At 52.1% G+C, this 25657-nt stretch overlaps 1 protein-coding gene across 19 annotated transcripts; it reads left to right on the top strand.

Moving 5' to 3' along the window:
* The first annotated feature begins 1756 nt into the window (after window positions 1–1756).
* USP33 (ubiquitin specific peptidase 33) lies at window positions 1757–25590 on the top strand. 19 transcript variants are annotated; one of them, XM_032958610.2, is made up of 26 exons: window positions 1757–1871; window positions 3412–3494; window positions 4191–4292; window positions 4710–4763; window positions 4992–5054; window positions 6843–6995; window positions 10083–10182; window positions 10379–10448; window positions 11134–11247; window positions 11498–11576; window positions 12266–12472; window positions 13639–13954; window positions 14384–14524; window positions 14770–14878; window positions 15594–15806; window positions 16701–16795; window positions 17450–17483; window positions 17946–17991; window positions 18193–18373; window positions 18758–18884; window positions 19716–19885; window positions 20077–20158; window positions 20729–20837; window positions 21587–21689; window positions 22791–22859; window positions 23310–25590. In XM_032958610.2, the coding sequence occupies exons 3-26, from the start codon at window positions 4212–4214 to the stop codon at window positions 23744–23746; spliced, it is 3153 nt and encodes a 1050-aa protein (XP_032814501.2). In that variant the 5' UTR covers window positions 1757–1871; window positions 3412–3494; window positions 4191–4211; the 3' UTR covers window positions 23747–25590. The 19 variants fall into 19 exon arrangements, with proteins under 19 accessions (XP_032814501.2, XP_032814502.2, XP_032814505.2 ...); XM_032958611.2 differs by having other exon boundaries at window positions 4194–4292; XM_032958614.2 differs by having other exon boundaries at window positions 1762–1871; window positions 3409–3494; window positions 14770–14879; window positions 15631–15806.
* The last annotated feature ends 67 nt before the right edge of the window (window positions 25591–25657 follow it).

Consider the following 25657-nt stretch of genomic DNA (forward strand, 5'->3'; position numbering starts at 1 on the left):
CTCGGGTAGGGATAGATATCGTGCGGCCATCTTGGGTAGGGAGAGAGATCTGGTGGCCATCTTAGATAGGGAGAGGTTTGGGAGACGCATGTGTCATTGTGAAATTGTATAATTATATGTTAATTATGTTTATACTAGCCGTTTGGTTTATTGCAGTAAATCTGAAACTTGCACGCGAAAAGCAGACCGCGACGTGATATTCATTGCATCAATGCGTGTGCAATTTGTAAGGGCGCGGTGACACAGACCTATTATTTCATTTTTAGGTTATAATCCCTTGTTCATCACGACGTCCTTTTTACTTTGATGTCTCAACAGCGTTACAGAGATCACGTGACGTGAGGGTTCTGCCTTTGTAGTGAGGGTTGTGAGTTGACGCTGAGGAGGGGGGAGGAGGCGCCTCGCCCCCCACGTGGAGTGACGTCACCTGCTCATTATGATTGAGGGAGGGTGCTCCATGTGGAGTGACGTCACCTACTCATGATTATTAATGAGGGGGGGTCCATGTGGAGGACGTCACCTGTTAATGATTACTCATTGTTTTTTTCGGTAAAGTCACGTATGTAGAAATACAATAAAATTATATTAAAATAAATCACGACGTTTCGACCGCAACACAAGCGATCATCATCAGGTGTAAAATTATTAAAGAGGGGGGCTGGTCGACGTGGAGTGACGTCACGAGCGTTACACACAGACATTAATGGTTCATTATCGTAGACAATAATGGGGGGGTGTCCATTTGAAGGACGTCATCTGCTCATGAATATTAATGAGCGTTAGGGACAGACATTCCTGGGTGATTATAGTATGTATGCCCGTCTAATTGCTGGTCATACTGAAAACATATTTAATTAAATGAAAATCAGGCCCCATGGTGTAAAAAGTGCAGTCTTCAACTCTTATTATCCATTCTTATCCACGATTATTTCGCGATCAGACCCAAAAAAATAAATTCTGAATCGAGTGAGATAGTTTTGTATCCGCACAGACCGGTTCACGAACACACACGTGGGTTGTGCTGCCACCTCTTGGTCACCTCGCAAACCCTGTTGATCTGACGATGATTCATCACTCCTCCATGATATTCGCAAGTGCATTATCCCATTACGATTGTGTACGGAGCTTCTATTGGACAACAGCGTTATCATCAGCAGCAGCCATGGTCAATCCACTGTTGGATGAAAGCCTCCCAAACCCATGCACCGCCACCTCTCAAGATCCTGCGATGTAACAATCTACCCAGCGCCTGGCTCTCCCCGGGGCACGTCCCAGCCCTCTGGACGCGTTCCATTCCTTGGCTGCTATTCCGTCACCGACCTTAAACATCGAGTGGTGAGCCCCCTATGGAATCTAAAACGAATTGAAACATATTCTTGGTTCTTTCGGTAAAGTTTCGGTAAAATGTTATTGTTTTTTTATTATTTCCCTTCTACGTGACTTTACCGAAAGAACCAAAGAATATGAATCCCTGCAGTCAGGAAAACTTTAAATCGAATTGAAACATAACATTGATTTGCGCATCGAGAGCAAACGCAGCACTCAATCGCATTCATCGATTGATAGACATACAGTCGCAGACATTAAGTTCCGATACAAGTATCGACGGTTAATCGTTAATACTGCACAAGTCAAATAAAGTAGGTCAGGGCGTTTTAAGTCAAAATTTAGGTCAGAGCGATAGGGGGAACACAAATCACAAAACCGGAACCAATTTGCGGCCGCCAGAATGTTTCCCCCCTACCCCGCCGGAGCCGATTCCGTTTCCGTTTCGGAAGTGGCGCGCGCTGCAGTGCGGACATTTCCGTTGCGCAGAGGAAGACTCCGCAGACTCAGCGGCACTCACAGCAACATCATCAGCATCATCAGCAGTCAGTACTAACATCATCATCAGCAACATCATTAGCAGCAGCAACATCAGCAGCAACATCATCATCATCAGCAGTCAGTACTAACAGCAGCAGCAACATCATCAGAAGCAACATCAGCAGTCAGTACTAACATCATCAGCAGCAGCAACATCATCAGCAGCAACATCAGCAACAACATCATCAGAAGCAACATCAGCAGCAGTCAGTACTAACATCAGCAGCAGCAACATCATCAGCAAAAATATCATCAGCAGCAGCAACATCTTCAGCAGCAACAACATCAGCAGCAGCAACAACATCAGCAGCAGTCAGTACTAACAACAGCAACATCCTCATCTTCCTCTTCAGCGTCAGTACTAACAGCAGTATCAGCAACATCAGCAGCAGTCAATAACTAACAGCAGCAGCAACATCATCATCCTCCTCAGCAGTTAGTACTAACAGCAGCAACATCATCAGCAGCAGTCAATACTAACATCATCAGCAGTATCAGCAACATCAGCAACAGCAGCAGTCAATACTAACAGCAGCAACATCATCAGCAGCAGTCAATGCTAACAGCAGCAACTTCATCAGCAGCAACATCAACAAAATCATCAGCATCAGTCAGTACTAACAGCAGTATCAGCAACATCATCAGCAGCAACATCCTCATCCACCACTTCAGCAGTCAGTACTAACAGCAGTAACAGCAACATCATCAGCAGCAACATCCTCATCCACCACTTCAGCAGTAAGTACTAATAGCAGTATCAGCAACATCATCATCCTCATCAGCAGCATCAAAATTATCCTCAGCAGTCAGTACTAACAGCAGTATCAGCAACATCACTATCATCAGCAACATCACTATCATCAGCAACATCACTATCATCAGCACCAACAGCATCAGCAACATCATTCGCAGCACGAACAGAATAAGCAACACCATCCGCACTAACATCCTCATCACCATTAACAACTACCTCAGCAACAGTCAGTCAGTCAGTGCTAACAGCAGTATCACCAACATCACTTTATCAGCACCAACAGCATCAGCAATATCATTCGCAGCACGAACATAATAAGCAACATTATCAGCACTAACACCATCAGCACTAACAGCAGCAGCATCAGCACTAACAGCATCATCACCAGGAACAGCATCATCAGCAACATCAATGATAGCGTTATCACTATCGTCAAAAACATCATCAAACATCAACAACGTCATGCAACAACATTACTAACATCAGCAGCAGCATCGCCGTCGTTAAAAACATTAGCATCGCTGATCAGCATCATACACAGCATCATTGGCATCACTAACATAAGCAGACGCATTATCTTCGCAAACATCACCATCAAAAACCTCGTCCTCTACTGATTCTCAACCTCATCTTTCTCATCGTCTGGTCTGATCTACTCTTCATTCTAATTCCACTCGACCTCTGTTCACCTCGTTTTATTTTCACCATCATCAACTTCCCTCCTCCCCACTTCCTCCTGTCCTCCCTGACCACCTCATTCTCTCCGCCTCTCCATCGCCTCCCCCAAGCAGCAGCAGCACCACCTCCTCCTTCCTCCTCTGGCGCCTCTCCGCCATCACCGCCTCATCAGGCCTGGCCGCGTCATTGTGAGGAGGTGAGCCCTCTTCACCCGGGCAGCATATCATTGTCACGTCTGTTCTATAACAATGATGTTGTGTTGCGAGTGTTGTTGTTTGGTTGTTGTTTTTGTTGATACCGAGAGCCATGCGAGCGGTTGTTGACGCGCCAGGGTTCGTGGCGTAGCCAGCCAGGAAGCGGGCACCGCGATTCGCATTGAAACGAAACGAGCATTGGCTTAGCCCTATCCCAAACACTAGCCATGCCAACACTAGCCATAGCACTAGACATATCACAAACCATAGCACTAACACCAGCAATAACAACTCACCGTGGCACTAACACTTGCCTTAGTAGTAGCCCTATCGCTAACCCCCAGCCGTAGCACTAACGATAGCCCTTGCTCCTAAAACAACAAGCACTCTTCCTAAAACTAAGATTGGCACTAAAACTATTACCGGCCATTAACGATAGCCATTGCACCAGCCCTAGTTTTAGCACCGGCTACACAACATTCAGCACCCACATTGCCGTGACTACAGCTTCACGAACCGTCGCTGCACACATGATCATGATGATAAGGCAAATGTCACTGCAGGGGTCTCAGTACTGCTTAATTAACCGTGGCGTGGAAGTTGTGTATATTCATGGTGTGCGGCCGGGCTAACTGTCCTGTGTGTGTGCGTGCTGTGGGGTCAGGTTAACTGCCGTGTGGTGTTTGTGATGCGGCTAGCAGGGCCGTGTGGCCGACGGTATGGGCAGCTCTGAGGCGGAGTGTGTGCACCTCGGCAGCGTTGGGGAGGTTACGAAGGAGCAGCTCATCCAGAAGTCCAAGGTGGCTCAAAAAAGCATGTCTCCGCACTCCTCGTGTATACGCAACATGGCACTCGCACCAATCCCAGCTCTTACTCTCGGAATAACCAAAGCCTCAACACTAACACTTACCCTTTTCATAGTTTCTAACCGTAGCTCTAACACCCTTATTCACAGCAATGATCACATCCGGCTGTGCGATGGCAGTTGCCGATCTCAAACACCGAACCGCAGAGTAACACCGTTGCCTGCCAAGCTCATTCGCTGGGAACTTTTCAGATATTCACCAGGCTCCTCCTGAAGCCACCCAACGGCTCAAGATGTATCAAGTTATAATCTCTGCCGATGAACATACAGAAGGCTATAAGCTTGAATACTAACTCAAGCCTTGACACTCGCCCTGGTCGTGGAGCTAAACACTGGCCCCACTGTGTTACAGGGAACCTGCCAGTCTTGCGCAGCGACTGGCCCCAACCTCTGGGCCTGCCTGCAGGTGAACACCATTCACGTGCACACACACACACGTGCACGCGCGTCTGCATTACTCATCCAAGCTTAACAGAAATGTTACAACTCGAGCCAACTACCGTGTGTGGACCTTGCGATTGCACACGCGTCACCAGCACTGGCGTTGATCGCGATGGTTAAAGGTGTTTGATGCCTCCCGCCTGACCATGACACCCCCGCGTGTCTGTGTGAATCTGTTCATCTCACCGGAAAGGATGGCTGCACGTACGTGGGATGTGGAGAATCGTTCACTGACCACAGCACCCTGCATGCGCAGGTACGCATGGGAGTGCCCGTGCTGTGTGCACGAGCATGAGAGGGAGGGTTTGTTGGAGGTCACAGGACACCACTACATTAGTGGCCTCAAACTGCTGCACCTAGCCTGGCACAAGAGCGATGTTGACATCACTGTTGCTCTTGATGTATCGGGAGTGGCTACAAAATGGTCAACACACCGTGCTGCGAATCTGCCGACCTCCGTTAGTTTCCCGGCCGTGGCTAACATCGGTAGTAAGTGGTAGCGTAACTCGTCCACCTCCCCAAAAGTTGCATCAACCTTAAGCGAGTGTCTGGTAAGGTGTGTACATCAGCACTGGGAAGACCAGTGCAACTGATCACGGTACTAGCAACACTACTCCGTTGCGTACCGTACCAGCCTTCATAGGTGCTTGCTAACAGCACTTAACCCAATAGTCTACGAGGCTAAACAAAGAATCTCTGAAGGCATAGACTCGCACGAAGGGGAACTGAAAATGTAGTCATGGGTGGAGTGACAGCCTTGTTTGTGTACGCTGCAAACGATGGTGCTGGGAAATGACGGTTTCTCTTTGACTGGTGGTGCTGAGGCGCCCACCATTTTATTCATAATCACGAGGTGCATTCATATGAATGCAGTTGCGATGTGCATCAAGTGTATGTTGGCTGTGGTTATGATGATGATGATGATGCATCAATCCAGCATGCACGTGAGTTATGTGGTCTCAACAGTTTGCGTGTGTCAGTTGTAGGTGATGCATCGGCTGTCACTGCAATAGGCAGCCGAGATCAATTATCATTAATTTGTAATTTTAAATTCTGTTTTTGGAGCATCACTGTCTTGAGTTGCAGTGATATATTATTATTATTTATCCAACACAATATAGTCACACTCGGTCTGAAGACTTATTATTTAAGTTTTGCTACATTGGGGGTTCCACTAAAACCGATTATATTATGTATTTTTAGCTATAGTAAGAAACCGGAAATCCCGGTGGAAGTCCATGCAGAACAGGGAGATAACATACAAACTTGCACACTCAAAGGTGCCCAATTGGTGAATTAAACCCAGTTCCTTGTTTCTGTGAAGCCCAAGTGTTACCGCTGTGCCACCCAGAAGCCAACAGCGCCTTATGGGTGGTAGTGACCCCTTCCACGTGTCGTGAGTCACTTCTGAGACACTAATAGGAGGCATACACGTTTTTTCTACACTTTCCACAGTATAGGGGATAACTATATACGGGTCAGGACAGCCGGCACACTGCCTGACCCAACACTGACGAGGAGGACGAAGACTTCGTGGACGATGGCTCCATTCCCAAACCGCAGCAGCCTCGAACCAGCGTCAGGGCCTCCTTTTTATCCTCCCCAGCATGGCCTGGCTCCGCCCTCGGCCACGCCCCCTTCTAGAACCTACCAGAAGGTTCTGGGCTGTGACCCACGTGTCCCCTCTGTGACCTTTACCCTACATCCGTGCCTGTCACGTGCCCTACTGTCAGACCGGCCACTGTATCCTCAAATGCCCTTCACTGTCAGCAACCAGCGCTACGCGCTCCAGTGGCACACTTCACCTGCCCTGCTGGTAGACCAGGCTACTACACCCACAATCCCATTCTCTACCAGTAACCAGCACTACCTGTCCTAGTGACCCATTCTGTGTCACTACACAAGCACTATCCAGGCTCAAACCCGCTTAACTTGCCGCTACCGCTGCGCGTACTCCGGGGAGGGTTCAACCGTTCGTGGCGCAGCCCTAACCTGGTGCCGACCGCTCATTGCGCCGCGTGCGCGCGTGTGTGCGTGTGCCCAGACGAGCAAGCACAGCCTGACAGTGAACCTCACAACGCTGCGGGTGTGGTGCTACGTGTGCGAGCGGGAGGTGTTCCTCGACAAGCAGGCGGCGGTGGCGGCGGGCGACACCGCGCCCTGCAAGCCCCCGCCGGCCGCCGCGCAGTCCATGCCGGTACGATCGCATTCGCGCTCGCACGCGTGTGTGTGTGTGTGTACGCGCGTTCATGTGTGTGTGCGCGTGCATGTGTGTGTGTGCTCGTGTTCATGTGTGTGTGCGCGTGCATGTGTGTGTGTGCTCGCTTTTGTGTGTGCGCGCGCGCTCTCTTGTGTGTGTGTCTGCTCTCTCATGTGTGTGCGTGCTCTCTCGTGTGTGTGTGTGTGCTCTCTTGTGTGTGTGTGTGTGCTCTCTTGTGTGTGTGCGTGCTCGCTCGTGTGTGTGTGCCTGCTCTCTCGTGTGTGTGTGCTCTCTTGTGTGTGTGTGTGTGCGTGCGCTCTCTCGTGTGTGTGTGTGCTCTCTTGTGTGTGTGCGTGCTCGCTCGTGTGTGTGTGTTCGTGTGTGTGTGCGTGCTCGCTCGTGTGTGTATGCACGCGCTCGTGTGTGTGTGTTCGTGTGTGTGTGCGTGCTCGCTCGTGTGTGTATGCACGTGCTCGTGTGTGTGCCCTCTGTGTGTGCGCGCGCACTTCTGCTTCCCCGTCCATGCTCACGTGGGACGCTCCAGATAAAGTGTTTGGGGCTTTGAGAATAATTCACCCTCCAAATATGACACTGAGTAGGATGCGTTTGCGTTTTCAAGCGCTGTAAAATGCAACCAATCGTACATGCAGATGTTAATTAGTGTACGCCTGCTGTGCGTATATATTTAACTCTTTTGTCAATCCACTGCTGGATGAGGGACCTCCCACTGCGCCGTGTGGGCCGTGGGGGTTATTTGACCATCCTTCACCACGCCGGTCAGTACGGGTGGGTGAAGGCTCGGAGCATAGATGGGCCGGCATGGCGGTGCAGTACAACATTATAATTTTCTGCACCGCTGTCTGCTGCGAACTCCATAGCACCTACGTGTGCATGCAGTTCAGGTTTTGGGTCGATGAGTAATTCACCCTCCACATTTGACCCGATGCGAGTGAAATGTATTTCCATTTGGTAATATGCAACGTTTCCCTGAAGTCGCGAGTCACTGGGGTAAATACCGTTCACCCGGCAACGCTAACTTATGAGGTGTACATCCGCCTGAGCCTTAAAATGTTTATCGCAGTTTTACTTTGAACTGCTGTAAAAAAACACCAGAGTGCTGCGGTACATAAAACGTAGTCCGACAAACCTTACGTACCCGAGAGTTTCATAAATTACAGGTTTTGTATTATGATTGGTACACTTGTTTAGCCAGGAAAGCCTCACTGAGTCTCAACTCTCCCTTTCAGGAAGGTCCTGCCCAGTTCTCACCGAGTGGGGTGCGATGTTGCCGTGTGTTATCGCGATTTAATGTTTTGCCGGTAATGCGTTTATTAGCATTTTGACTGTTTTGGCCAGTACCGTTCATGCCGTGTGTGTCTGTGCACTTGCGGTAGTTTCATTGAAGGAGCGCATGTTGCCACGGTTGCCCTTGATGTCGGTCGTCAGCCGTGGCCTCGTGAAATTAAAAGCAAAAAGATAAAAGGTGCAGTGCGGGGTCGATGAATAATGGAACGAGCGACTGTTGGCACCGCCGCAACGCAAACTAAGTGGCGCGGCTCTTCGCCTGCATATAGGCCGATTGCATGCGAAGCGTAATAGATGTTTAAACGTGCGCGATTCTTTTGTTTAAACTATTGCGTTAGCAGTTATGCGGAGACGTCTTCGGAAAATATACTGCCCGCGTCGGCGTTTACAGTTGTGCTGTGCACGGCTCTTCCGATGCTGTCTAATGCCGAGCGACGTGCGGTACGACCCGGAAACGCATTTGGCAACGTTCAGAAATTCTCCCTCTCATGGAAGAAGGTCTTGAGTAAAGACCGTTTTATCCACGCGCATGTTGGCAGCAGTAGCAGCAGCAGCAGCAATATGTTCAGTCGAGGTCTGCTGCTGAGAGATAATTCTTGTAGTTTTGCCATTTCCCCCTCTGTTACAGAGTACAGACCACAGTGGTTTATCTTTTTGGTCCATATTTTGAGTTGTATGGCCACCAATCTGCGCCTTGTCGTTGATTATTATATTCATGAAGGAGGTGTGCGCATCGGCCTGTTGATGTTCTTATGTGGTTGATGGTTACACCAGCATCTTCGAGGAGTATTGTCAACTCCAGGAGATGTGATGTTTGGGTCTTGAATGAGGCATGTATTCTGGACTTCAACATCGGGACAATCGGCATTTCAACAAATTAATACAGTCACGTCGCAAGGGATTTCTGCGCAATCACTCAAAAGCGTCGTCATTCAATCGTGAGTAGCAGTGGATGGCGACCTGGAGCAACGGCAGCTTTCCTAACGAGAGCGTTTGATCGTTAACCCCACACAAGATGGTCACGGTTTTCCCCGGTCATTATTGGACCGCATCGGCACATCGCAGGCACGTTTAGCCCTTCTCTCCAATACTGATGGGCAATTAATAATTAGCTCGTAGTGCGACTGCGAGCCACAAACCTCATATCACGGCCCACATGGTAACGCCACTCCCCCCGCGTCCATCAAGTCTATGAGTCTCTATGCAAGTCTACGGGTGAATGTCAATCTGTGGGTTTCTATGTGTATGGCTCTCCATGTTGGTCTACATCTTAAACCATGGACCTCAGTAACGCCACTGCCCGCTTCAATCACTCGCTGGCAGAGTTTCACATAATCACCAAGCTACTCCTGGAACCGTCCACTGGCTCGCTCACCAAACTTCACATAGACATTTAAACGTTGCCAATCAGCTGTCTGCAATATTAAAGAAGAACAACATTTTGCGCGCTGCCCTATTAACACGGCAACCTGAGTTCGACTCCCGGCCATGCCTAACATGAGTGGTGAGTGATATCTTAGCTGGTCCCGGGCACTCACCTTCACCAACCAGCAGGTGTTTACCCAGGAAAGCCTCACTGATGAGTCTCAAGCCTATTTTTCAGGAGGGTGCTGCCAAGTTTTCACAGGAGGGAAGGTGGGTGACATTGCTGCTGCTGCTGTGTTATTTGCAGGTTATTTTTCAGCATTGGTGTGTGTGTGCTCACACTAATGGCACTTGCCCAAAAAGTCCGTAAAAGTTATACGGGAGGTCTTTGTCTTGTGGACTATCACTCACCAGGACGGTGGCATCCGAGGAGCTTCGCCCATCAAGACCATCCCTGGGACATCCGGCGAGGAGGGAGAGTCCGAGGTCGACGATGACGACCTTCGACCCCGAGGTCAGGGCCGTTGTGGAAAGGTCACCAATTATGGTGACGATGGCTGTGATGATGATAATGATTTTAACGTCAATTCAAATCGATTCTTGGGCTTGCGATGCGCTCGCTTGCCTCGTGGAACGCACCCAGAGGCAGGGAAGCGTTGCGCCAGCGGAGACGAGAGTTTTAGTGAGCCACGGCGATCTTTTCCTTGCAGGCCTCACCGGTCTGAAGAACATTGGGAACACGTGCTACATGAATGCCGCCCTACAGGCGCTGTCTAACTGGTGAGTGGCCCTCCAAACTCGGCGTGCGGGGCGTTGATCTCGCACACTTTAGCTTGTGCGGGGTGTCGGCGGCGTGGACCTGCGTTGCGGTGCTTCAGATGAAAGGGTGACAGGGAGCGACGGCCATAGTCAGAGGAAGTAAACTGGGTGTGGTGTGTTGGGTGTCAAAATATCGTGCAGGTCGCTGACCTGGATAGACCGAACCGAGATTAATCATGAGGCATGAATAACATCATGTACCTGCAAAAATGCAGTGTTGTGTGCGTGTGTACATGTGTGTGCACGTGTGTGTGTCTGCTTGCGTGTTTGTCCTTGTTTGTGTGTCCATGCGTGTGTTTTTGTGTCCGTGTGTCTGTTTCTGGGGAGCGGTCGTGTAGCGGTTAGTGCGTTGCACTACGAACCCGGTGACCCGAGTTCGATTCCCGCTCATGACCAACACCCCTCGGTTAACTCATCCTCAAATGAGTACCTGGTGTGGTGTGTAAAACATCACCACTGGGGAGACAAAGGCGGCCGGGCATAGTGTTGGCCACCCACCCCCTCGTGTGCCATGCCAGCCTTCATAGGTGCTCGCTAACAGCACTTGCCCCAACGGTCTGTTCAGGCTATACGGGGGATCTTTGTCTGTGTGTTTCTGTGTCCGTGTGTGCGTTTCTGTGTGTCTGTGTGTGTGTGACATGAGTAGCCCTCCGCTCACCCAGTTCTTCCTCGAGTGCGGAGGGCTGGTGCGAACCGACAAGAAGCCGGCGCTCTGCAAGAGCTACCACAAGCTCGTCTCCGACATCTGGAACAAGAAGAGGTGAGAGCGGGAGGGAGCGTGCGTCAGGGTCGGGATCACAAGGTGGTGCGCTCCCCCCTGCAAAGGTTTCAAATGGAAATGTCATTGTCTAGTGAAGTGACGCCATTGGAACGATGAGAATACAGTCTAGAGAAAACAAGATGAGTGGCTGTCATGCTCTTTCATGGAGGAGGAGCAGCGGATGGATCATGACCGATGATAATGATCTATTTCGCGGGACGTCATGTCGTGTGTGTTGTATCAACCGCAGGCACGGCTACCTGGTTCCCACGACCCTGGCTCATGGAATCAAACTCATCAACCCCATGTTCCGGGGCTACGCACAGCAGGTACGTGTGGCTACCTATAGAACTGTACGCGAGGGTCAGTGGTGGTGCTGGCAGGGTGGCGATGGTGACCCGGCAGTTATGGTGGTGACGGTGGACTGGTCATGGTGCGGTGGGTGATGATGAGACCGTGGCGGTGCGGTGTTGACATGACGGGAGTGATGATTGTGACACCGATAGGGGCGATAGCTTAGTGATTGTGAGACTGCGTTGGTGGGGTAGCGACGTTTGGGGTGGTTTGGTGGGAGAATGATTCTGTGATTTTGGAACCCTGATGGCGTTGGTGAGATGGCGATGGTGACGTTGAGTAGGACATGGCTTTGTGATGGTGAGACTGTTGGGCATTAGTGGTGATACTATTGCGATGGGTTGGTGATAGAATGATGCAGTGGTTGCGGCATTGCTGATCTTGCTGCTGCAGTGGTGGTGGTGGTGGTGGAGCGATGAGCGCGATCCTGTTTTGATGGGGCATCGATAGAGCTCGTGTGTTGGTGATACAATGGTGGTGGCGATTACGTAATGCCATTTCTGTGTGCAGTGACAGTAACGGTAGCGGCTGGCCAGCAATGGTGGTTCGGTGACCATTGCCGGTTTATGGCAAACTGCGGTTCCAGTGCAGTTCAGAATATTTATTTATACTGGAGGAATCCGACGAGCTTTAAAGCTCTTCCATGGCGGTTGCCTCCTCGCAGGACGCCCAGGAGTTCCTGCGCTGCCTTATGGACCAGCTGCACGAGGAGCTCAAGGAGGCCGAGCCGGACGATGCCCCTGCGCCGGGGCCCGCAATGGAGCAGCTGGCACCGTGCGAGCAGCACCGCGCCCACTCCGACGACGAGCTTGTGTCCTGCGACTCGGGCATCAGCAGCGAGGTGAGGGGGGGGCGCCCCCCGCGATCTGGGGTACGTGTGTATGTGTTTGCGCGCGTGTTTGTGTGTTAAACCAGACATTGTTGTTCGTGGCCAGATAGAGGGGGCTAAATGTATGTACAGTATGTTGAACTTCGTTCACACCGTACGTAGCCAACCATGCTAATCGGAGGTGTGGGGGAAGGACAACAAACTAATCAAAAAATCAGTTAGAAAGAAATTGGTTTTCAATCTCGATTTAAAAGTGCATAGTTTTAGTCGCTTCCTAATATCAAACGGAAGAAAATGGGCGTTGCGTGGGCTAGGGAGGAGATGGACTGATGCGGTACAGGAGGATGTGGAGCTGAGGGGACTTCCCGATGACCGCTATCAGCGGTCTCAAGATCGGCCTCTATGGAGGAGGTTCGTGCAGGACGCTGTTGTACAGTTGGTGGCAGTCGCCCTCCAGCAACAGCGGAGAGTCGGTCCACTCATGGCACATGGGCCTGTCCCGTGGCCTCCTGCTGACAGCAAGCCGTGCACGCTTTTTGTTGCTGCGTCAAAGTGTACAGCTAGCCTGGCACAAGCGCCGTAGTGACGTCACCGCCACTTAGTGGTGAATAGCGGTTGTTAATGTGGTGAGGCAGTGATGATGACGACACGTCTGTGTTGTTGGCACGTTAGTGGGCCGGGCAGTGTGTTGACAGTGATGTAATTTATGCCGCACTGAACTGTTGGTCGCATGTGAATTACTCACTCTGTGGGCGTGTTGCACACATGGACGAGTCCACCCCTGCTCATGAAGCCACTAAGCTCACCATCAACATCGTAGGGCCCTCAAGCCCCCCCATTGATTTTTTAAGATGAAGCAGACGTCCGTCACCGACCTGATAGAGAGATCACGGTCGCCCTTAGCGATCCTGGGTCCACCACTTTGCTAATAACTCCACTGCTACCACCAGCTGTCCGCACCTCCGATTAGCACGGTTGGCTATGTACGGCACGGAAGAATTTCAACATGCACACATACCTACATCAGTGAGATTTGGGATGAGGCCGTACTCGACGTACATTGTGAACCAACGCACCAGACCCTAGCAGACCAAGCGGAGCGAGGGTGCATTGACGGTGTGCCGAGTGTGAGCGTATGTGCGTGCAATGGTGCTCATCACTGTCACCTTCCTCCCCTCCCGCTGCCGCCAACCTCTTGCGCCGTGCAGTGCCGCGAGCGAGCCAACCTCGTCGAGGACCAGGAGATGGAGATGCTCATGCAGGACGAGACGGCGTCGTCGTCGATGGCGTCGTCGGCGGCGGCGGCGCAAGAGAACCAGCACCTGCCGCCCACCACACGCCACCGCGACCGCAAGCGCCGGCTGCGCCGCTCCAGCTCGGCCGACTCGGAGAGCGCCGAGGGGACGGAGGGGGAGGCGGGGTGCGAGATGGGGGGCGGCGGCGGTGCAAGCGACTCGCTGGGCTGCGGCGGCCGCACCTCTCCGCCGGCGCAGCGCAGCTCGCCCGTGCCTCCGCGGCACTCCGGTGAGACGCCCGGCGGTTCGATTGCTTCGCTCCGTCGCTGTACTTGACGCCGCGGCGACGCGGGTGGCTCGGTGCGCACTGCAGGTCCCGCTCGTGGCCGGTGACTCCCAGTTCCGGGGAAACTTTTTTTACACAGCGGGGGGTGGTGCAGTGCCTCACATCAAGGAGGTCCTCAGTTTCACTCCCTACTCGGGCTCATTTCTGCGTGCAGTTTGCTTCTCCCCTGTTCTGCGTGAGTTTCATCCCTGGTTACGATTTGCCAAACATCCTCATGTAGCAGGGCCCTCCTGAGAACGAGTCTTTCGACTTGTTGGGCTTTTCCTGGCACGTGAGAGAGGCCTTCATCCAGAAGTGGATAGACAATGGCTGATTACGACGACGATGACTGCAGTGGATCGGACATTGCGACGTGCTGCGTGTGCCGTGCAGACCCCGAGAGTGAGCACGGCGCGTACACGCCGTCGCGGCCATCTAGCCCGGCTCCCGGTGACCGCGTCTACACCAAACTGTCGAGCAGCCCGCCCCGCGCCAGCCCCGTGCGTGCCCCACCGGGGCTATCCCACGGCAAGGGTACGCACCGTCGCCACTAGGGGGAAAGGGCGGGGGGGGGGTGAGCGGGGGGCGATGTCGCCCGTGCGTACTTGAGAGCGCGTGTCCAAACTCATCAGTGCTCGCCAACAGCACTTAAGGTTTTGGTAACACCGCCGTGCCGGCCTTCATAGGTGCTGCTCGCTAACGGCGCTTGCTGTAACAGCCTGTGTAGGCTCCACGGGGGACCTTTGCCTCTGTTGTTTGTGCATGTGTGCGTGTCGCAGGCTCGGCCTTCATGTCTAAGAAGCGGCAGCAGCCAAAGTTCCGGAGCGTCATCTCGGACATTTTTGACGGTTCCATACTCAGCTCGGTGCAGTGCCTGACGTGCGACAGGGTGAGCCCCTGCCACTGCCTCCCCTTGCCCGAGTAGAACTGTGTGGTTCCTTTCCTTCCTCGGGATAAAGTGTGAGCGCTCCTGCCTCTTAAAAGACGCCCGGCCAGCGCCGAAGAGTAAGCAAAGATATATTCCATAGGTGCATCTCGAGAGCTGCTTTTATTGGAGGCCCCTTGTACCTGCAGTGGCGCGAGCAAGCACTTGCAGGGCTGCACCTTTAGCTTGATGGTTGAGAAGAGGGAGAGCTGTGGTGCAGTTGATTGCGCACAGTGCCCTTAACTCGGCGACGTGAGTTCGGTTCGATTCCTGGCCACGACTAATGTCGGGGGTGAGCGATATCCACGCCAGTCTTGCAGCTCCTCGAGGTCCTTCCCCCATACCTCTGATTAGCACGGTTGCCTACGTACAGTGCGAGAGAAGTTCAACGTACATACATGCATGCATACAGGTCGACTCGGCCTTAAGTAAACACCTGGTCAAACTCGGCATTAAATGAGTGGCAGGGAGTGTTCCATTGCGTTGGCCAAGTGAGTGGGTGATTGACGTCGGGGAGAGGGGGTCGTTTGGACACCGCGGTCGCGTGCGAGGGGTCGTAGATTTTTCAAAAAAAAAACGTCGACGAGCCGTGACGCCGAGCCACGATGCCGAAGCGCGGGGCCGTCTAGGCACGGCAGTCACGGCCGTGGTTGTGACTGTGGCTGTGGGTCCGGCGCCGGCGGTGGACGGTGGCGCGCGGCTGCGTGCGGCCCAGGTGTCGGCGACGGTGGAGACGTTCCAGGACATCTCGCTGCCGATCCCCGGCAAGGAGGACCTGGCGAAGCTGCACTCGGCGGCCCACCAGGGCGCCGCCGTCAAGGTGGGCGGCGCGTGCTCTGACGCGTACAGCTCCCAGAGCTGGCTCACCTTCCTCATGGACTACATACGCAGGTGAGTGCGGCGCGGGGGTGGTAGGGGGGTGGTGGGGAGGTGAGACGAGGGCGGGAGGGGCCGGTGGGTGGAACGCCCGCCAGGGGTCTGGAGAGCCGGGTGGTGGTGCGGTGGTTCAGAGCCCTGGGATTGATTCACGAGTCGGGCGACCTTTCTATGTGGAGTCTATAGGTTCTCTCTCCCCCTGTTCTTTGGGTTCTCCGGTTTCCTCCCATAGCTGATTTAAACTGTACAATATAACTGGTATTGGCCTAAGCATCGCCAATGCTGCAACAATTACCTGCAAATTACTCAATTGAGATCACACAGCCGCAGCAATATTGGCGGGACCCTCTTAGACTCGTTTTGACTTTTCTGGGTGAACACACATCATAATGATAATAAATAATAGATTTGTAGTTGAAGCCACGTACATTATCTGGCCAAATTTGTGTCGTTACGACCTTCCACCACCTGACACAGCCACACAAATTAAATTGTCACGTGGTGTTTAACAACACGCAAATCATCATTGTATCAGCTCCCCAGAATTCTCACAACAAAATGTTGCAAATCCGTTTTGTATGAAATTGCGTCGAGTGTTGTCAGGACAAGATCCAGGCAGGAAGTCTGGATAAAACTCCATTGTATCGACTGCCTCGTCAGGAGATCGGATCGAACCGGCCACCCCTAGATTGTGAGTCCAGCGTGCTGCCTATCGCGCCGCGGGCAGGATCCCCCGTGCCGCGTGTGATCGCTAGAGGACGCGTTCGCGGCAGCGGAGAGCTCAGCACGCGCCTGGCGTGCCACGTGGCCGCCCATGTGGCACGCCAGCCGCGTGGGTGCCCCTCGCGGAGTGCCCGGCGGGGGCGGAGGGCGCACGTCACATGTCGGGTCTCCCACCGTGACGCGCAGGTTTGTGGTGTCCTGCGTTCCCAGCTGGTTCTGGGGCCCCGTGGTGACGCTGCAGGACTGCCTCGCCGCCTTCTTCGCTGCCGACGAGCTCAAGGGTGAGGGAGCGGCCGCCGGCGCTCACTTAGGTCCAGCCGGCGCTGTCTCTTGCTGCTGGGGCGGCCGCCCGCGCCGCATCGCCAGTGCCCGTGCCCGTGACAGCTGTCCGTGGGGTTTGTATGCGGTTGGGGGGGGAGAGGCTGCCGTTTCCGGCAGCATGGGGCGGGAGTTGAGCCCACAACATCAGCCGCTTCCCATTTAACGGCTTTTTCTTATCGATTGGTGGATCGTTGATTTGTTATTGCATGGTGCAAGCCCCTTCCAAGGATGATTTAGACTTTTTTGAAGGTCCTAACCCCCCCTTCCCCCTCCCCCCTTCCCCCCCAAAGGGATGCCCTTGAAGTCGTCGGTGCTGCCCCGGTTGTTTTGCCCTTTGGGCTGTGCCGGAGTTTTGTTTTCCCTGCTCTAACCACCCAGCCTCCTCCCTCCTCCTCTCCCGTAATGTGGCTTTGTTTTGCATGATGTGAAATGTCTTGAGTTGCATTCGCACTTGGACGCGATAGGAATTGTTGTTTTGCGTGTGAACCAAAGCCTGGACCGCCCCATAACATTTATGATAATGACAATGATGTTGTTCCGATGATGATCACCCTGCACTCACATTTTCTCACTGCACCCCCGTCCTCCTCCCCCCCGCCAACCCGGTGGGATAGGAGACAACATGTACAGCTGTGAGCGGTGCAAGAAGTGAGTGACTCCCACTGCTCACACTGCATCTCAAGTGCAACCGCTGCTGCCCTCCTGACTTGCCCTCACCTGTTATCTTCCACCCACCACCACCATATACCTACCACCCACCATTCACAACCCACCACTTACTACCCACTACCTTGCCACCCACCATCCACCACAGTCTACCACCCACCGATTCGATACAATTGCGTGCAGGAATTGGATGGATGTTGCATCCAGAGACCATGAGTAATGGCAATGGCTTGGGGTGAGGAGGAGGTGGGAGAAGGCCTGATGATGATGATGATGATAAGCCCTAACCATCGTGGAAGCCCTAACCCTTGCCCCCAGTCTATCCCTAACATCATTCTGACCCCATTAATCTGAGCTTCAACCCAAGTAGATCCAGGGAGCATGACAGCACCTCGGCTCTTCACGCTGAACTCTGATCCCCACGTGTTTGTATTGTGCCTGCAGGCTGCGCAACGGCATCAAGTACTGCAAGGTGCTCAAACTGCCCGAGGTCGGTGCACGACGACAGTTCACGTCCATTGCACATTACATGGGTCCACTTGGACCCCCCCGCGTCTCCTCTGGGTCCCGCCATGTCACACGACCGCTACGTTCACCGTCATGTTATAAAAATTCATCTGAGAGCTTCCTTGAGATGTAACAATTCCACTCGCCCCCCCCTCCCCCACCCACTTCTGTGCTCCCCTCTCAGATCCTCTGCGTTCACCTCAAGCGCTTCCGGCACGAACTTATGTACTCCACCAAAATCGGCAGCCATGTGGCGTTCCCCACCGAGGGCCTTGAGATGCGGCCCTTCCTGGCCAAGGAGAGCCAGTCCCAGGTTACGACCTACGACCTCCTCTCCGTCATCTGCCACCACGGAACAGCTGGAAGTGGGTCCCACCTCTTGAGCATTAATTGGCTGATAACGTCTTCATATATATATAGATGACTGCAGATCTCGGACGAATATTGCTTGTGACAGCTCGCCGCCTTCCATCTTGCTTCCTCAGCGTTCATGCAAATTGTGAGATGCAATTTACATGAACAATGACGCTATATAAATCTAAACATTTTTATTACAATTATAAATTAGACGTAATACAAATCCACATTGTATCATAATGCCAGCTCAGTGATCTGATCTCTGAGCCACCTGTCGACTTGCCGTGTCTGTACATTATAAGTATGTATCCCTTTATCGGCGCCGGCTGCGTGGCCTTGAGTAACAGGGGGGCGACGGCTCACGGACACCCTCCCTGCCCGTGACCCCGCAGGCGGACACTACGTGGCGTACTGCCAGAACGTGATCAATGGGCAGTGGTACGAGTTCGACGATCAGTGCGTCACTGAGGTTCATGAGACCGTCGTGCAGAACGCCGAGGCCTACGTTCTCTTCTACCGGTGAGTACCGCCCAACGTTCACGGCGCGTGCAAACCGAGAGCACGTGACCCAGCGCTTTGCCCGTCGCCTCATTGATGCTGTTCATTCGCTACTGCCGTGGTTTACTGTTCCCCCGAGCTTGATTCGTCGATTCCTCCTGCACACTTTTTGAGGACTTGGTTTTATTCTACGCTGTTGAATCATCACACTGCAGGTCACAAGAACTCACACTTTCAGACCAATGCCCCAGGTCACTTGCAAATGACACTCACCCTGGTCTCTTTGAGTTCTCACCACCTGATTATATCCAAAGCCCGCCACAAACAAACTCTGTCCGATACACCGTGGGGAGGCCTTCATCCAGCAGTGGATTGACGAAGGGCTGTGCATTTAAACAAAAATTATCTCGATTTTATTATTACACTGATGATTACGGATATTCTATTGAAGTCAGTTTGAAATGACCCTTAGACGCATATTCTCCACCCCTCCCCTTTCCTCTGCCCTCCTCCCCACTCGTCCTGTCTTTGTGCCGCTCCTCCCCTCTCCTCCCCCCCTTCATCTCAACTTCCCCCTTCTCTTCCCTCTCCGTCTCACTCCTCCCCGCTCACCATACCTCGCTTCATCTCTCCTCCCTGCTCCTCTCCTCCCCTCTCTTCCACTCCCCTCTCCACACCTCCCCTCTCTTCCACTCCCCTCTCCACAACTCCCTCTGCCGCCCCACTCATCATCACTGCTCACCTCCCGCGCCTCTCTTCTTAATCTCCTTCACGCTCCTCCCTGCACCTCCCCTCCCCACTCCATATCTCACTTCCCTCCTGTTCCTTCTGCGCCTCTCCTCCCCACTGCAGCAAGAGTAATGAGGAGGCCATGCGCGAGCGGCAGAAGGTGATGTCACTCGCGGGGCTCAAGGAGCCCAGTCTGCTCGAGTTCTACATCTCCCGCCAGTGGCTCAACCGCCTCAACACGTTCGCCGAGCCTGGGCCCATCACCAACCAAGACTTCCTGTGCTCCCACGGAGGTGCGGCTGTGACCGCTGTTGACCCTGTGTGGCTGGTCATTGAGTTAGAAAGTCACCTGCTTCTCTCACATTCACACACACAACTGTCGGTATTATTTGTCAAATTGTTACATTGAGTGTGCAAGCAGCACTTGCCCCAACAGTCTGGTAAAGGCTATGCGGGGGATCTCTGTTTTTGTGTGTTTCACCAGGTGTTCCACCACACAAGTCGAGCTACATAGACGACCTGGTGGTGATCCTCCCACAGAACGTGTGGGATTACCTTTACAACAGGTGAGGCTTGTAGACTCGCTAAAACCTACAAAAACGAGCAGTAACAACAGCGTTGGTGGTGTTGGTGTCAACATCGTTCCTTGAGCGTGTGTGGTGTTGTTATTAGTCAGTTCTACAAATAAAAAAAACACGACACAACTACATGTGTGTGCACTGTACAAGCAATACTTTACACGTACATGTTTTTGATTTTGCATTTGACCAGGAGAACTATACAAATACACATTTACACATACGCGGCGATGATGCTTTAATGTTCTTATTTACTTTAATGTGTACTATACCATCCAGCATACTGTAAAAACGCAATAATTAGACATTTGCCATTGCATGCGATCGTGATACGCGGGGTCCCTGACATAACATGATCGCCATGTGGAGGGAGAAATCCACGTTGTTTTGGCTACGTTTGCTCGAAATGGGGAGATGGTTAAAAGCACGGTTCGATATGTAACGAGGTAATACTGTACATCTAAAATCATACTTTTCAAATGCTGTAACAAAAAAACACGAGTTCTGCATTCTGATAGCGGATCTCTCCTTGTCTCCCCCCCCCCTACCAACGCACAGATATGGGGGCGGTCCAGCCGTGAACCACCTGTACGTGTGCAGCGTGTGCCAAGTGGAGATCGACCGGCTCGAGAGACGACGCAAAACCGAGATGGACACCTTCATCAGGGTGAGGTCGCCAAGACTCGCTAAGACTTGCTACCTCTTTGTGCAGCGTCCCGCAACTCCGATTAGCACGGTTGGCTACGTACGGTGAGAAAGAAGTTCAACATGCATACATAATTTGCCGATGAGGTTAATGATAATCAGGATAATGAAGGTTTGATGAGAATGATTGTGTTTGATAGAGCACCCTCCTTTACGGCCGGGGCGTCTCGGAGCGCTTTACAAGCGATAAGTGACTTGTGCCACGTTTAATCTCAGAATCAGAGGAAATCTGATGAGCTACGAAGCTCTTTTTCACAGATGTCCAGATCTCAAATCAGCTGTCCCTGTGCGGCGCAAGGTGACTCGGCACCTGGCCTGCAAGCGGACATTCGCCTTGCCAGTCAGGGGCGATGATTCCTATGCGTGTCATCCTAATTGAATAATATGCGGGTAATATTTAGAATTTGGCAAACCATGACGCCGGCATACAAATGGTCTGTGCGTTTCAAATGATGTCAGGGGTTTTTTAACGTCCAGGTTGGAAGCGCGTTAATGCGTTAGCTCAGTCCACCTGCCTTTTTGTCTGCCAATTTGTCTGACTCTAACAGGGGGGGGGGGGTACGATAATGTTCGTAAAGATGACCCGCTACTAGCAAAACTTGGGTATAAAGTTGTTCCTGTTCGGGACATACCCGAGAGATAACGGGCATGTGTCCCAAAGTCTTGAGGTGTGGTCACACCATTTAGACTCGTTGTGTGTGGTGCGAGCAGAAGAACAAGGCGTTCCAGGCGGACGAGCACCCGGGCGTGATCTACTGCATCAGCATGGAGTGGTTCCGCGAGTGGGAGGGGTTCGTAAAAGGCAAAGACAGCGGTGAGTGGCGGTCGCAGAAAAACCAACATAAGCAGTATCAACAGCAGCAGCAGCAGCATTAACACCAGCAGCAGTATTATCGCCGAGGAGAGCGGCTTAGGGTTTGGCTGTTTAAGCTGCCGCAAGCTCCCCTGGCCGATGCCTCCATATGTGCGTAATGTCGGTCTCTTTGAGAAGTGCGATGTGTGTGTGGGATCACGTGCGAGAATCTTAACGCGTTAGACTTCGGCTCGCCTGGATTTCCAGGCATTCTGTGGGTTAAAAGTACAAAGTTGATACAAGGAAAATAAATACCAAGTAGCTCTTGCGGATACATTACAATTGCAGTGACAATTGTTAGTAAGTATAAGGACCTGTCCCTTGCTTTTTATTCGACGCGTGTGCGGCGATGGGTGCAGCCATCGATCGAGGGTCGAATTCGAACCGTGTGTGATCGGCATCGCACTCGCTGAAGGTGTTTGCCTTCAGGGAAGTCGTGTACTGTATACGCAACTGCACTCAATTCTGTGAGTCACTTATGACTGCTTTGCCGTTACTTATTGCCAAATATGGACTCAGACTATTGTCCTATCATCTCATAGAGTCCCTGGCACGTAATAATATGCTACACAGTAGCAGTGGGGGTCGCAAGATGCCGATTTATTACTAATAAACCCCAATGATCCCATCGAAATTAGGGATTTCGATCGGATCACTGGGGGGGGGGCATGTGAACCCCCACCCCCCCCCCCACCCCCCCCCCACCCCCCCCCCCCCCCCCCCCCCCACTGGCTCGCCAGTGGCGGTGGCGCATTGGTTAGTGCACTACACTTTTAATCCGGCGACCCGAGTTCGATTCTTGGCTACAGCTAACATCAGCAGTGAGCAATATTGAAACCCCCATGGGAGGGGGTGGTTACCACCATGCATGCAACGAGTGCTTTCGGCTGCCGCGTGCCTACGTTGTGGGTAGTACAAAGCAGAGCAGCAAAATCGAAATGTTGTATTGTACCTCTGTGCTCCAATGTGTCTGCTGCCCCCTTCAATCTGCGCTCACCAGCACGGTGAAGTATGGCCTATTGCTGTTCACTGTTGAGTGTGTGTTTTGCGTTTGTGTTACAGAAGCACCAGGGCCAATCGACAACAGCAAAATTGCAGTTAACAAGGGCGGCCACATCGCAGCTAAAGCAGGTGATGGGAAATAGCCAACCGTTATGAATGTAAATCTCACGTTGCAGCGACTTCTATTATAATAGATGGCATGATAAAGCAGTGTAGCCGTGCGTTGATTCATGCGTGAATATCGATTAAAAGTTTGTGATACAAGCATGAATATCGTTTCAAAGTTTGCGATACATGCATTGAATCGCAATTGTAACGGTGCACGCATTCAGTTTGTGTTGTGTGTAATTTTTTCTTTGAATCACATGGATTTTGAAAAGCAACTGACGAAATTGTAACTGTGTCGAATCTGGTAATTCATTAGATGGCATCAGGAGTTGCTCAATATGTAACATCTGTACCTCCTGTATAAGTACAGTCACATGTGTAATGCTTTCATTAAATTACAGGTGGAAGTGAATAACCTCGAGCAACAGCTAACAATCGTGAACCTTTGTCGACCCCCTCTTACCACTACAGGTGCAGACTATGGACAGATCTCCCGGGAGACCTGGAACTACCTGGTCTCCCTCTACGGGGGCGGCCCCGAAATCACGCTGGGCCAGGGCTCATCGCAGGGTTCTTCCGGCCAGGGGCTGGCGGCCCAGGCCCAACCCACGGCCCAAGCCATGGCTCAGGCCGTGCCAGTCCAGACATCGACCCAAGTGCCAGTCCAGCTGCCACCACAAGGGCTTCCGCACATGCCACCACCGCCACCTTCCTCGCAAGTCTCCGAGGTGGTGGTGCGGCCAGCCTTGGTCTCAGTAGCAGCAGGAGGAGCTGGAGGAGTAGGAGGTGCAGCAGAAGGTGCAGCAGGAGCAGCAGCAGGAGCAGCAGTAGGAGCAGCTGGAGGTGAAGACGGTGAAGACACTTCCGCTATGGAGACCAAGATGGAAGTGGAGTCAGATGTGGCGTGAAAGGAGGCGAAGGTCCTGCTGTTTCGTGTTTGGTTGAGGGGAGAGAAGTGGGTTCAGGTAGAATCATGGTGGCTACTACCCGTCACCTGCTGCCTCTTTATTTCCGTGCCTGTGGTGGGTTTTTTTTCCATTGCGTGCCCCTTGACGCAGGGTCGCGGCAGTCCATCACCTGGGCTGTTTTGCAGTGCTGCGCTGTCGAGTTGTGTGCAAGTTGAGTGTGCGTGACTGAGTAAAGCAAGTAATTTATAACAGGGGATGAGTGACGTGCAATTAACCCAATTAGAATGATTTTTGTCGAGCACTTGACGTTACAGCGTACTGTGAAATAGGACCAGGCTACTGGAGAAAGGGACCATGAGAATGCTCCGAAGTTTATTAGCAAATACTGTGCGCCCCGGCTAAGCAGCTAGTTGAGCACGTGCGTGCGTGTGTGCATTGTCGCTAGTGCAGTGCTGATGTGGAGGTGAATTTGACGAATATCCGGTCGTTGTGCATAAACGATATGCTATGATGTACGCATTCTCAACGTTTTATTTATTGTGCATCTCTACGTTGTGAGGTTTTGATCGCATGGCACGTGACCGAGGGTAGCGGCGCTGCTGACAGCAGACGGACCGGTTGTCATGCAAATGAGCGTTGCCGATCTTCCAGGCCGGTTTGCAAAAATGAGGTGGCAATGCTTTTTTTTGGGAAGAGGTTGTGACATAACCAACAGAGAACAAGTGCAAATAATCACGTCTTGCGTTGTATTTAGTCGTCGAACTTACCGTTCGGTGCAGCATTACGCTCTCTTGTTGGTTCATTTTATCATTAAGCCAAATTCACAGTTGCAGTCGGTTATCGTTAAACAGGCGTCTGTGTTGGTAGCAAAGTAATGCTTTGTTACGGCAGTAATTACAAGTACAGTCTCAGGAGTTGGCTGGGGTGAATTGAAAACACTAATGTATTGTTGTGGATACCAGGATATTCTCGTGGATTAACGAGGAACTTGGAAAATACATAATGCATTTCCAAGGTTGACGTCATTCCGGACACCAGAAACGCACAGGTAGCATCGAAGCGTGTGAAGCCAGTTCAGCTCTATTCACAATTCGCGAGGACGATTCAGGGGGAGAAACGGTGCTTGTATAAACTCTCAAACTTGGTTTTTTTCTTCCTCCAAATCCTAATTTTGTATCACATGGCACCTTATACGAACATTGAGAGTCCACATTTATAGTACTAGTTGGCCAACAGCTGAATTCATTGACATTCCAGTAGCGTTTGGTGCCGCTGATTCAAGAATCGCACAATTGGCCTGTTGATGGTGATGGAACCAATTGTTCGCCATCTGTGTGGGTTTGTGCCCAGGTTTGTGAGCAAAGGTTGGCCAGGCTCGACTCGCTGGTCCGAATATTCGGGGACGTTTTGCCACACAGCGCGATTGTTACTTGTACTCATTGATGTCGTCGGTCGTTTGCCACGGGGAGTCTCAATGAGAGAATGACCCCGTGAAATCCTCTTGTCTGTTCGCGAGCTAAGGCTTCTGAATTTTGACTGATATAAACCCTAGGGAGTCAGTCTGATGAGATTCTAGCTTTAATCTGATCACTATTTGACTACAAGGATGCAGCCTTTCGCCCAAGTTTGGTCTTATGGTTATTAGTGTTGGAATAACGGCTAGGACTTGTTAATGTGCATGTTGGAACTGATGGAGCTGGGCTTGTGAATTAGAAGGTCCATTCTCATCGAACGGCCTCTCCGCTGCTCGGCACCGTGCGCTGTGAGCAATGCCTCGTCGTCATAATCTCATCGCCCGCTGTGTATGGGACTCGCATTATCGCTTAATAAAGTCGGTGAAACAGTCTGCCCGTCCGCGTTGTGTACAGCAGTCACAAACGGGGGGGGGGGGGGGCATTGCCAGTTCTAAAC

This window comes from Petromyzon marinus, chromosome 22, assembly GCF_048934315.1.
Source record: "Petromyzon marinus isolate PM22_M1 ecotype Great Lakes invasive population chromosome 22, UKy_Petmar_22M1.pri1.0, whole genome shotgun sequence".
Classification (NCBI taxonomy): Eukaryota; Metazoa; Chordata; class Hyperoartia; order Petromyzontiformes; family Petromyzontidae; genus Petromyzon; species Petromyzon marinus.

What these genes read in the sequence shown, in the direction of transcription:
- USP33 (XM_032958610.2), top strand. Translation starts at nt 4,212, where the DNA reads ATGGGCAGCTCTGAGGCGGAGTGTGTGCACCTCGGCAGCGTTGGGGAG. An exon ending in CTCATGGACTACATACGCAG is followed by an intron (nt 15,807 to 16,700) that starts GTGAGTGCGGCG and finishes CGTGACGCGCAG; the next exon opens with GTTTGTGGTGTCCTGCGTTC. An exon ending in AGCTGTGAGCGGTGCAAGAA is followed by an intron (nt 17,484 to 17,945) that starts GTGAGTGACTCC and finishes TTGTGCCTGCAG; the next exon opens with GCTGCGCAACGGCATCAAGT.